Source organism: Rutilus rutilus (assembly GCF_951802725.1).
Source record: "Rutilus rutilus genome assembly, chromosome: 5".
NCBI classification, from domain to species: Eukaryota; Metazoa; Chordata; class Actinopteri; order Cypriniformes; family Leuciscidae; genus Rutilus; species Rutilus rutilus.
Window position 1 is genome coordinate 31,194,083 of NC_140213.1, and position 13,050 is coordinate 31,207,132.

The 13,050-nt window shown below is 37.7% G+C and overlaps 1 protein-coding gene across 5 annotated transcripts; it reads left to right on the top strand.

Annotated features, from left to right (window-relative positions):
- Positions 1 to 111: 111 nt before the first annotated feature.
- On the top strand, positions 112 to 11,681 carry anln2 (anillin, actin binding protein 2). 5 transcript variants are annotated; one of them, XM_084408948.1, is made up of 24 exons: positions 112 to 258; positions 749 to 814; positions 989 to 1,162; positions 1,830 to 1,916; positions 2,033 to 2,205; positions 2,306 to 2,398; positions 2,504 to 2,584; positions 3,343 to 3,472; positions 3,549 to 3,994; positions 4,311 to 4,405; positions 4,800 to 4,929; positions 5,056 to 5,191; positions 5,289 to 5,453; positions 5,553 to 5,679; positions 5,782 to 5,830; positions 5,965 to 6,030; positions 6,114 to 6,146; positions 6,372 to 6,393; positions 6,477 to 6,586; positions 6,847 to 6,900; positions 7,473 to 7,559; positions 10,542 to 10,649; positions 10,726 to 10,862; positions 11,468 to 11,681. In XM_084408948.1, exons 2-24 carry the CDS (start codon positions 757 to 759, stop codon positions 11,628 to 11,630), a joined length of 2,724 nt encoding a protein of 907 aa, XP_084265074.1. In that variant the 5' UTR covers positions 112 to 258; positions 749 to 756; the 3' UTR covers positions 11,631 to 11,681. The 5 variants fall into 5 exon arrangements, with proteins under 5 accessions (XP_084265074.1, XP_084265075.1, XP_084265076.1 ...); XM_084408949.1 differs by having other exon boundaries at positions 4,314 to 4,405; XM_084408950.1 differs by lacking the exon at positions 6,847 to 6,900.
- Positions 11,682 to 13,050: the final 1,369 nt, after the last annotated feature.

A 13,050-nucleotide genomic window follows, 5' to 3' on the forward strand; every position in this document is an offset into this window, starting at 1 on the left:
GATAGGCATACGTAACAGGTACAAATGAATTTAACATTTATATAAGTATTATTGTTTAAATGTGTGCAAATTTTACAACGCATTTGGCATTTCGTAACGCCATTAATCATCAGGCCACTGGAGGGCTCTGCGGATTGACCTGAGCCGATGCTCTGCGCATGCGCGTACCACCCGCGGAAATTCAAACGCTCGAGCTCAGCTGACAGACAGACAGACGTTTGAAAACTCCACAAACTCTGACACGGTTCTTTTACTCAGGTAAGAGTAAGACAAATATATTTTAACGATAAAACTGACAAAAATGATTTAATATATTTAAACGCATACCATAGCTTTTCACTCTTTACGACTCCGACCATTTTGGATTTCGTATTTTCAACAACAATGTTCAACAATGATTGCTTGCTAGCAGCGCATTGGCCTCGTAAACTCGATTTATGAAAAACACGTATTTTCTACCGTTTAGATTAATCCGTAATCTCAACGTCAACGGTCGTAGTTTATTGTTGTTGATATGAAGATTTGAAGTGAAACTATAAATCGTTCTACTGTAACGTTACTATGTAAACAAAGTTAGTAACGTTAACACTTCTAAATATATCGAATTTCATATAACGTTAGCCTATATCATTCATGTAATCTCAGATACAGCTGATTTAAGACTGGACAGTCTCTTTTACTTGAATATGTTGTAAAGTCTAAATTAAACTTAATTTCGTTTAACTTGAAGTTGTTTTTAAACTGTCAGGTGAAAAGATGGAAAATCAAAAGAGACAGAGAGATCCACTGGAGGAAAACCCTTCAACTTGTAGTGGTAAGACTCTCACACAAACCAGTGTGCTTGTGCCTACCTAGACACAGCATTTATGAGTGTATTCATTTGTTAATTGTTGAAAAGTCTAAGATACAGCAGCTTGAGCTTTGGCTATGTACACAGGTTATATGTGACACTGTCAGTTTAACCATTAGGCTACATCATTTTTTTCAGAACTTGAAAATGTGTTGAAGAAAAGGCGGGTGGCAGGGGGAGATGAGAACCTGGACCCCACAAAATCCCCTGCCAGGACACGCTTGAGATTGGCAGAGCTAGTGGTGAAACCAGACACTCCAGCCATATCCTCCATCCGCTCCAGGGTCCAGCAACTCAGCCAGAGACGAGATGGCAAGAATTCAGATTGATCCTTTTGCAAAGTCACTCTGCCAACTCAAAATATAGGAACTTTTAAACAGTTTTAGCAGTTTTTCAGGTCTTTTAACTTGCAAGTTGATTTTCCATTACATTCCAAAATCATTTTGCTTGAGAGAAATTTATTTTGTTTTATACGGCTTATGTAGATTTATGTAAGTAAAACTGGTGCACCATGTTTCCTGAGAGTAAAATAAGTTTTGCTTTTTACATTTCTGTTATTTGTGTCTATATTGTTACTATTTCTTTTCTGTTCAGACACAATTTGGGAATGTACACAACATTTTCTCTGCAGAATTTTGTATTTCTGTGATGCTCATTATAACCAGCCTCTCTGGTTACTGAAAGATGTTTAATCCAAATGGTCTTGTTGATTTTTAGGCACATAAAAAGAATGAAAAATAATTTTTGTTGTCATTGAACATGTAAATATGTTAGTTATTGATTTCTATAATAGCAAGCCTATCCAACACTTTAGAACTGTATAGCTCTAAATGCTTTTTTAAAAATAATCTTTTAATAATGCATGCTCATTTTATTGCCTCAATATGTTTAGGATTGTGCTGTCGATATGCTTTTAATCCAGTTTTGTAATTATATTTCAGAGGTTTATTAATTAATTTTCCTTTTACTGTTTGGTCAGGTGGGACTGGGTTAGTCCAGCGCTGCCTGTCTGACCCTGGGTCTGAGGGTTTCATCGGTGGCATGACCTCGGCGGTCTGTCACATTGGTGAGTGTTTTCTTACACACAGGCTTCACTATGCTTCTTTATTTACTGCATCATGTATTATGTTAAAGATGCTCTTTAATTGTGGCCAGCTTTCTGAATGTGTATTTTTATGCAAGGTGAAGGAGAGTTTAGCTCTCGTCTGCAGCGCTTCAAAGCTCCTACGCCTCTGAACAGCCCTGGTCGCTCCACCCCCTGCACACGCAATCTCTCCAGCTTTGTGCATGGCATCCAACAGCAGCTGAACGCTGCAGTGACACCCAGCAGTAAAGAGGCCTCCCGTATCCGCCAGGTAGATCTGTCCCACCCACCTGACCTTTTTTTCCTGACTACTCAATCCTTCAGAAACAAATCTCTAAGAGCAGGATTTGTATTGTTACTCTCTTGTGCAGGCACGCGAGGATGAGTTGCGCTTGTTGAAGGTTCAGCCAGTGGCAGACAACATGTGGTTGAAGAGGAGTTTGTCTGACTCTTCCCTCGCTGAGGTGAGCCAATCAGGTTATGATGTTTTTGTGCTCCTTGTGGAATCTTGTCTGGTTCTAGGGCATTCAGAAGTTTAGATCAAAAGTATATGATCTCCATTTTCCCAGAGGGCATCTCCATCTACATCCTCTCCCTGGGTTTACAGGAAAACTCGAAAACTCCAGTGGCCTCCATTACAGCCCGGGAGTGTGAGCATGTATTTGAGACGATTCGTTGAAGTGTATTTGATTTTTCAGCTCCAGGGTTCCCACGGGTCCTTGAAATCCTTGAAAGTTTGTGAATCTGACAAAATAAAATTCAAGGCCCTGGAAAGTTTTTGAAAATAAACACACATAGATACAGGCCCTTGAAAGTGCTTGAATTTATTTTGTGTAAGAAGTTTTCTGGAAAACAAATTCCATATTATTCCCTCCGGTCCGCTAATGTGTTATTTCGTCAACACGTCGTGGCCAATGCATATTAGCTTGCTGGATTTACCTTAGTTACCCGCATTTACGCATTACGCTAAGTGTTTCCCGAGGTACTTTGTGTTGTACGTTGCCATGATGTTCACGCGCGCAAAACTGTAACAATGTATCTTAAAAGGTAACACGATGTAACCTTGCTCTCACTTGAAATCTGTCCCCACATTAAGTCCTTGAATTTGAGAGTATTGGACCTGGAAAGTCCTTGAAAGGTTAACCAAGGTGAAGTTAACCAAGGTGTGGGAACCCTGAGCTCCTATTTGGGTTGTTTCCTCTTTTTTTGTGGTTTTCCTCACCCTTGATTTTGATATTCATCCTCCTGTATTTGCTTGTGGTCGCTGGGTCAAAGTGATTTGTTTGCACAGACTCACTTGGGAAGAACAGTGTTTTGCACTGTTTCACACTTGCACACCGTTTTGTTTGTGAAGGTAGGGCTTAACCTTGTTTCAGCTTTTATTCACTGCCTTTTATTTGTTCTGCAGGAAGAGCTAAAGGGAATTGAATTCAGCTCTTGTGAAGGTGACAGTAAGGTATTTGATGGAAGTCTGAACACCACACTTCCATGTTCTGTGGACATCCGTTTCCCCAATGAAGAACTTTACACCTCAACAGGTAAATGTACTTCCTGAAATCTGTTGGATCTAATGTAAATTATTTGCCATAATTACCACATATACTTCTATAACAGAATCTGCGTCTTTGAGCAACTCCGCCCTTATTGACAAGATGTTTGAGGACGTCCTACAGCATGCAGAAAAGGAAGATAAATGTGAAGATGTAAATAAGGAAGAGGAGGTGGAGAAAGATGAGAGCAATTTATTACAGACTGAAAAGGAAGACAAAACAGAACCAGACACAGTTGAAAAGGAAGACAAAGCAGAACCAGTCACAGTCACCTTCACCGAGGAGCCTCTTGACCACAGCGAGATGTGTGAAGACAGTGTAGAAACTCCTGATGCCAGTTCTGCAATGGATGATGAGGAGGAGGTCCGGTCTGTTGACCATGGTGAAGGAGAAATGGAGGGGAAACAGGAGATCGCCCCCATGGGCGCTGAAGACGACTTTCTAACCCTGCCGCCCAGCTGTATCCTCTCTCCTCTCAGCAAATCTGTGGAGGCTGTTGTCACACCAATGGTATACTGGCCTGGTTTCAGTTATTTTAAATGATTTTGTAGTGGCAGCCAGTGAATGCGAGAAATTGCATTAATATGGCTGTATATTTTGTAGCCTATGAAACCCTACAACAATATGCCTTGTAGCATAATTATGCCACTTTTCATATGAAATTAAATCCCAGGCAATGTTTTGCATCTTCTTTTTTTTTCCTTCTATAGATGAGAAATTCAAATATACAGATATATGCAACTTTCAGTTAGAGTGTGCGAATGTAATCGATTATATAGATATAAATGTTGTAGATGGTTAACAAGACCTTTTTTTTTTCCTACAGAAGATTGGAATCACTGTGTCTGAGCCATCAGTCCAACCACCCTCCCCTGAAGAAATAACAGATAGTCCTGCTGAAAATGTTCAACCTTTATACAGGTGTGCCTCACTTGAAAAAGAAGAACCTTATTGTCATTTTCTGTGTTTACCCATCTTGGTATTTAGAAATTGTAATGCACGATGCAAGATACACTGATAAATCAGCCAGTTTTTCTATTTTAATAATATACACTACCGTTAATAAGTAAGATGTTTTTGAAAAAGGTCTCTTATGCTCACCAAGGCTGCTTTTTTTTTTATTTTATTTTTTATATAAAAAGGTGTAGTGAAAATATATTACTGACCCCAAACTTTTGAACAAAAGTACATAACAGTATTGTATCAGTCATGAGCCACTCAGCACTCTAGATTTTGATCAGCCACTGGTATTTACCCTTTTAAATTTCATGCAAAGGTCATTATGATTGACTGTTGTTTTACTTATAATTGACAGCATTGACGCCTACCGCTTACAGAGGAAGATCCACCCACCCTCTACTCAGAGCTTGACCCCTGGACTTCAGAAGCAGGTTCAAGAGAAGACCTGCTCAAAAAAGCCCATCAACATCAAGGAGAGAATTAAGGTTTGAAAAGGGGTCTATAGATATTGAATTAATTTGTCTACCTGTAGAGAGACTTATTCTGGGGTATTTTAAGAGACTTCATGCATGCAGAAGTTGATGCAGGATATTGCATTTGGTCCATTTAAGGCTTTAAATGAGGAGGCAGCCAAGTTGCAGACAATCATCACACAGACTCTGCAAGCTCTGAGCTGCTGCAGTGACGAGGAACACGGGAAGGGTTCCCAGCAGGAGGCTGAGGCTGAGAAACTTTTGCTTGTCTCCAGTAAGTATAGTAGAACCCTAGTGAAAAAGCTTGAACCTTCTGCAAATCACTTAGGCTTCATGCTCTGATTTGGCACTAATCCGTCCCCGTAATGCAGGTGAGAAGCGAGCAGCTTTACTGGCAGAGGTCAGCAGGTTGAGAGAGGGTGAGTCTGGAAAACCAGAGTCCCAAAATGCAACTCTTCAGCCCTGCAGGGGCACTGTCAGCATCAGCAGCATCCAGCTGCCCCTCAAGGTAGAGTTTGTGTGCTCTGCTCGCACAGGTGAGTGTTAATGCATATTTATTATTGGAAGCAGTTAAATCTTGATTGCACAAGGTCAGTGTTTACATACAATTTGTTATGACTGTTGTCTCTGTAAAGGCCGTCCAACGCACTACTTCTTCGTTTTGATCCGTTATGGCCCATGTAACATTGTCGCGACACCTTTGGCTACAGCTGCTGATGCCCAAAATGGAGACACCATCTCCTTCCCGACGTCCATCACACTGTGAGTCCATACACTGCATAAAATGCTCTTCTGCTTCTTTAAATAGATCCTTTTAAATATAACCATAGTAATTTACCCTGGTTTTAATGTTTGCTTCCACAGACAAGACATTCGCTCCAGTTTTGAGATTGATGTTGAGGTTTACAGTTTGGTAGGTACAGCTCATATACGACCAAAAACATTAGTTTTCATTAATTCAAAGGGAAATAGCCCCTCTCGCAAACAATTCTTTTTCCTCAAACTAGTTCGTAATAAGGTTTTATTGTGTATTTATCTGTTTTATAGTCCAGTACTCCGAGTAATACCAGCAGTGTTAATGCTCAGCAGTTTCGCAGCTCAACAAAGTCAAGGGTATGTACACTTTTGCACATACTGACAGAGCTTTTATTACTTTTGTCAATGCACAGCTGCAACAGAAATGTTTGTGTTTCTAGGTGACACCCAAGAAGATTCTCCACAGCATCACGGTATGCATCTTCTCTCTACATTTCATGAAACTTCTGTACTTTCTGTAATTGTTATAATGTAACAATCCATAAGAATCCTTTCACACACAATTCAGAAAATAATTCTGCTTGTGAATCATGAATGAGGTGCAATGTGTGTTTAAATTGGGAGAAAATTAATCAATGAAAAATTGTTGAATGATAGACAACCTCAGCTCATCCAAATGTCTATTTTTGTTTTCCTAGAAATCTAACCAGAGTGTGACGTGTAAGTATTTAACTAAGTTCCTCATTTAATCAATGGTTGATTGGTGGTATCAGATATTGATATTTCTCTTCTGTCCATTATAGCTGCTACTCTGCCTGGTCTGAGTACCCAACGCTCTAGTAACTTTACATTAGTGGGCTCTCACAAGATCACTTTGAATTCATTGGGACAGAGCAAGTTTCCTCTGGACAAGGTATTGATACTGCTAAACTGGGGTCACATTAGAGGGAAAAAGGAGAGGAAGTGTTTGTGTGTTGTCACTTTTTTAGGCACTTGTATCACAAATATTGTATACACTTTTACACTGTTAATTGTGGATCTTCACTTCGGGCATTAACTAGGACATCAATAGTTGAACGGTGTATTGAGGTTTTGTCTTGTGTTTGCACTGTGGTGGGAGTTGTGGTGATGTAACTGGGTCTCTGTCCATCTCTCCTGTTTCTCTCCACTTAGATGAAATTTGAAGGCAAAATCAGGCGACTCCTTGGAGATGAGTTTCTGGAAAAGGTGTCACTCTCTCCACCTTAGTCTCTGCTTCTGGTTTAGTGGGCATTGCACATTTTCTGTGTTTGTGTGTGACAGAGTAAAATGCTGGGCATTTTATTAATCTGTTTGCTATTAATTAGTGAATGTCCTGGCCTGTGCAATGGTCAACAATTATTTTGTTTGCTTTGGGATAAATTAAACTAATATCCCAGAATATATTCCCTCTTTGAATGTTCTGTGTTTTATTACTGAGATATCAGGGAATTTTATTTTCCAGTCCTGGAAAATTAAATATTTATTTTTCTAGTTGTGTCCTGTTGTAAGAAAGTATCACTGGCTAAATGGGTTGAGCAAAACTTGTTTGTAAGCCATAGTGATGTCCCAGTTGTAAGCGAACTGTTATTCATTAGAATAACAATTAGTATAATTGTGTTTTTAAATTAATTCAAATTAATGTTCTTTGAATGTTATAGTTAAAAGATAAAAATTGCCTTAAAGCTGCACTTTAATGTGGTTAGTGAGTCAGTACAAAAAGCCCATCTGTTGTTTTCTATTTCCTGTGTCGTGACTAACCTATTTGTTATTTTGTGTAGGTTCCCTTCCTCTCTCCTCTAGAGGGCCACATCTATCTGCGGCTGCACAGTGAGGGCCACTCCAATGTCCAGCATCAGAGCTTTTTGGTGGGTTGGTGTAAATGTGTCCCAGAACCTGACTGATACCTCAGTTGGCTGATTTTATTGCATGAAAAAGGCACTTAACATATCGGTACTCCCTCAGTTAATTTGTATAAAAGCAATAATGTGATAATACTAGGGCTGCACGATAATGGTTAAACTGATAATCATGATTATTTTGCTCAATTTTAATCACGATAATTAATCACGATTATTCCCATTAGAGAAACTACAGAGAAAGAGAAGAGACAGTTAACGGTTTATATATATATATATACTACCACCAGTCAAAAGGTTTAGATCGGTAAGATTTTTAATTTTTTTTAAAGAAGTATCTTTTGCTCACCAAGGCTGCATTTATTTGATTAAAACAAACAAAAACTTTTGTCAAAGTCATATTGTGAAATACTATTACAATTTAAAACAGCTGTTTTCTATGTGAATATATATATAGTTAAGTGTAATTTATTCCTGTGATCAATACTGAATTTTCAGCATCATTACTCCAGTCTTCAGTGTCACATGATCCTTCAGAAATCATTCTAATATGATGATTTGATGATCAAGAAACATTTATGATTATTATCAATGTTGAAAACAGTTTTTTTACATTTTTATTTCATGATGCTATGATGAATAGAAAGTTCAAAAGAACAGCATTTATCTGAAATGGAAAGCTTTTGTAACATTAAACACTACCGTTCAAAAGTTTGGGGTCAGTAAGAATTTTTATTTTATTTTTTGGGGAAGAAATAAAATAAATCAATACTTTTATTCATCAAGGATGAGTTAAATTGATCAAAAGTTACAGTAAAGCCATTTATAATGTTAGAAAATATTCTTCTTTAAATAAATGCTGCTCTTTTGAACTTTTTATTCATCAAAGAATTTTGAAAAAAAATTGTACACAACTGTTTTCAACATTGAAAATAATAATGAATGTTTTTTGAGCATAAAATCAGCATATTAGAATGATTTCTGAAGGGTCATGTGACATTAAAGACTGGAGTAATGATGCTGAAAATTCAGCTTTGATCACAGGAATAAATTACACTTAACTATATATTCACATAGAAAACAGGTGTTTTAAATTGTAATATTATTTCACAATTATGACTGTTTTTGTTTGTATTTTTAATCAAATAAATGCAGCCTTGGTGAGCAAAAGATACTTCTTTAAAAATATATAAAAAAAATCTTACCGATCTAAAACTTTTGACCGGTAGTGTGTATATATATATATATATTCTACTTGAGGAGATTCCCCCCTTCCATGTAAAGCGCTTTGAGTGCTGAGAAAAGCGCTATAAAAATGTAATGAATTATTATTATTATTATTATACTAGCCAAAAAAATAAATTTCACAGCTTATTTATATAAGGCTATGTTCAAATTTGGATTTCATACATTAATTTCTTATTCAAACAAAATCCTGTCATCCAGATATCTCCACCCTTCCTCATTCATTCTCATCTTTTTTTTACCAAAAATGTGTTTTAGGTGGACAGATCAATACAGTACAAAGAACATATAGGATGTTGTAAAATGTCAATGTCTTTTCTGTTAACCAAATGCTTTTTAATCTAACGGTATTACTTCAATGCAAGTGAACAAGCGCGCTGTTATTTGTTGTGTAGTGACGTGTATGTTCAGGTAAGCCAGAAATGCGCTATATTTAATAGATCATGATGACTCACGAGTATTTGCACAAAATCCGCGCAGATTTGGCTTACACGAATTTCCCCAGCAAAGTGAGTAAACATAATAACATGCCAAATTGCCCAGTGATTTGACAGCGTTACCCGCCAAAGTTCATTTTTAGCCACATTTGGCGGGTTGGCGGGTGTTAATTTCAAACCATCAGACTTCATTTAACCAACTATGACAAGTTCCTCAGACAGCAAGTCAATACAAATGGCATGATTTAACGTTAGATGAGCGCTTTGTGATGCGTCTTCACATTAGATCTTCTAAGCGACACATTTCGGTTGCAAATGAGACAAAGTACAGATCCAGATCGCTCCGCAAATTCGTACTGCAAAGAAAAATAGTCTACTTGTTGATACACACTGAAAACGGTCAGTGGCTGTCGTTTTCAACTGATTCACATCATGAACAATGGTAAAAACTTAAACTTCAAAAAATAGAACAGTGAAACACATTTAGAAACACATTTAGTCGCACAAACAGCACAAGTGGCTTGTGAAGAAACAGACTGGCTGTATAACAATTTCATGCAAACAGAATATCGCTGTGGAGATCAGTGCTTTTTCCGCAGTGTAGAGCGCGCGCCAGATTGCACCGATTAAGTAAAACACTGGGCATAAAATGTAAGAGAAAAGCTCTGTTTGGGTGATTTGGGAGATTTAAGCTATTTAGATCTGGCAACCACAAACATCAATGCTAGTGGGGACTTGTTAACAATGCAAGATCATGCAAATGTCTAATATAAAAAGCGTTTTCAGGATAAAAAACGAGCGGGCAAATATCGCGACGATTTTTTTTAATTAATCGAGAGAGGCAGATATCGTTATCGTGATTAAAACACGATTAATCGTGCAGCCCTAGATAATACAGTTGGCAATACATATTTACTAAAGCAGATATGTGAAATGTGAGCAGTTTAAGAAGTGAGCAGTTTATCTTCATAGTCAGATGAATGCAAGTTTTTAAATGAAAGACGCCTTTGGAGACAATAATATTCCATGTGTTGCATACAGTAGAATAGCTGCAGATGGTCTCAGAAAGCACTAGTCTGCATAGCCAGACCTTTTCCTGATGAAGTACTGTAGTTCAGAAGTTCAGTGAACAGAGTGCGGGCTTGACAGTGTTCCTCCCCTATACATCAGTACTTCATTTTGTGATAGAATTATTAATTTCATCTGTGTTGGACCATTATATTTGTTATTTTGTTATATTTATGATCTGTGTGTGTAGGAAATGTGCTGTGAAATTTATGCCGTTATTATTTTCTTTTTCCACTTGTAGACCATGTTTGAGGATGTGAGTGGCTTTGGAGCCTGGCAGAGGTTCTACTTCATTCTAGAAGGAGGACACCTGCTTTACTGGAACCACCCTAATGAGATGGGCGACAAGGTGGGTTTGTGCAGCTATGTTTGTATGTAATGCGTATCCTTTCTACTCAATGTCTTTTTATCGTCTCTTCTCCCAGCCAGCAGATGGCAGTCTCTCTCTCTTTGGCTTCTGCAGTGTCAGGCCTGTGGAGCGAGAGTGCTGTGCACGGCCCCACACCTTTGAGTTAGTAGAGACTAACACCCTTCAGCAAGAAGACAGCCAGACCTTGAAGAAGTAATGCAGCCCCTTTCAACCTGCTTTGTATTATTACAATCTTGATAGTATATGTAAATGAACAACGTTTACTCTTTCTCTATGATAGCTGGACAGAGAATGTATTCATAGCAGACTGGTGGGAGTAGCCTTGAATGACAACATGCCCAGTGCATTATGGGTGTGGAAGTTTTTATAGTTTTTATAGAAGTTATTTGACAAAAGGGAAGATAGCATCCTTTTTTTTTTCTTTGTTTTCTCTAGTCAGGTAGCACCAAATAAAATTTAAATAAAAAATCGCCTTTCCAATGCATAGGCAGCCCAGTTTTATTGAAAGCCCATTTTGCCAGCGAAGTACCACTTTTGAAGCAATAGTTCAGGCAGAAATGAAACTTCTTCCACAAAGGAGAAATGTCACGCTCCTCTATTCCATATAATGACATTGATGATTGTAGTGGTCATGTTTGTAGAGCTTCAAAAATATAATCACGCAAATCCAGAAGTTCCTCATCTAGAAATGGGGGTTGTTCAAATGAGCTTCACATTTCTGCATTCACTCCTGTAATATTTTTTTATCAGTTTACACTTGAATTTAAATTGTATGTAAATGGTCTTTTGTTGTGCAGGTGCTGGTTTTCAGCAGACACACGAGAGGAGAGGTCTGACTGGATGGAGAAACTAAATCAAACCTTACTGGACTTTCTTACCTGGAACAGGAAGCCCGTTTCCAACGATAACCGGGCCAGCACATCCTCTAACGCTGGGACCTCTCGTGAGAGCATTCTGTAACGCAACACAAATGTGAAACCTCACCATGTAACACTAAGAAAGGAGATATCTGAGAAGATCGTATGTGGCACTAAAAAAAATACATGAAGAGCTTCTGAGAATAAACTCGGGGGTAGCCAAACAGGACTGTTTTACGTAATGGTGTATGATAATCTACATATGCGTGTTCTACTGCTTTATTATATGCGTACAGAATAGTGGCATATTTTTTTAAGATTTCTGATCTATCATTACTTCTTATAGATTCTGTAAGGATAGATAGATTTACCATTGCCATCAATTTCCAGGTAAGCCATGTAGTAGCAGTCCAGTTTATAGGAATGAGGTAAGTCTCTTAAGTGCCTATTTGAATGTTTATTTATCTCCTGCCTTATTGACAGTTGGCCATTATTGAATGAAAATTGTACATTTTAATACAATAATCTGTTCCGGGTTATGCTTATGTTTGAGGGTGTCCTTAATTACACTAAACAATATAGTTATGTTTACAGCATTAGTTGGAAAGCACTTCTTGTCTGCCTTTGACTAAAGCTTTTTATGTTTTTGCTTTTTCATTTACTCTGGGAACAGTCTATATGACTGTCATACTGCAGTCTTCATCTAGAAGGGAGAATAGTTTTTATTTGACTGTACAATATATGAAGTAGGTCGTGAATCGTATAGCTTATGATTTTTCTGGGAGGACAGTTTCATAGTATACCTCCATATGACTTGATTTTGAAAAACATTGCCAGATGTATACTTCAAAAATGATATTGGGAGTACCTGGCCATGCATTATATTAAATGAGGTGTACATAAACTAAGCAGCACAGTTTATACTCTAATCTGATGGTCATATGGGGTTCTTGGGTTCAGATCTGGAATGTGCAAGTGTAAGAGTAACACTACAGAGCTATCTGTCTGAAAATGCTGTATTATAATTTACCATGCTTGCAGGGGAGGGAGAGCAAGGTATGACCTTGTGACTTTTTTGAGGTTTATTTGAAGCTTCTGAATGTCTTGAGAATGAAGAGTTGCCACTCTAGGGACTGTGAGACTGTTAGGAAATGTTTCTGTGCCATGTATGTCCCATATATGTGTTTTTGCCAAGGGTCTCATATGCAGTTGCTGTGTTAAACTATATAATACTATATGAAATATACTGGTAAAGGTACTGTAAAAATAAAAATGGCTGTTAAAGCCTTAAGTGTTTGGTTTTCTTTTAAGCTTAAACTTGGTGGCAGGTCTTATTTTTTTGGTTTGATATGTAACGTGTAGGATTTTTTTTTTTTTTTTTACAGATCTCTACATTGCCTGGCAGAACATCATTACAAGCCATTTTACTTAATATAAATATGAGCACTTTGTATTTGTCCTAAATCATGTCCTAACTAAAAACTCCTGTTGTAGTTGAGATTTCTCTCTTTCTCTAATCTAGT

Excerpts from the sequence above, each read along its gene's own strand:
- anln2 (XM_084408948.1), top strand. The coding sequence starts at position 757 with ATGGAAAATCAAAAGAGACAGAGAGATCCACTGGAGGAAAACCCTTCA. Across the intron at positions 1,163-1,829 it reads ACTCAGCCAGAGACGAGATG|GTGGGACTGGGTTAGTCCAG; the intron begins GCAAGAATTCAG and ends CTGTTTGGTCAG. Across the intron at positions 3,473-3,548 it reads AGAACTTTACACCTCAACAG|AATCTGCGTCTTTGAGCAAC; the intron begins GTAAATGTACTT and ends CTTCTATAACAG.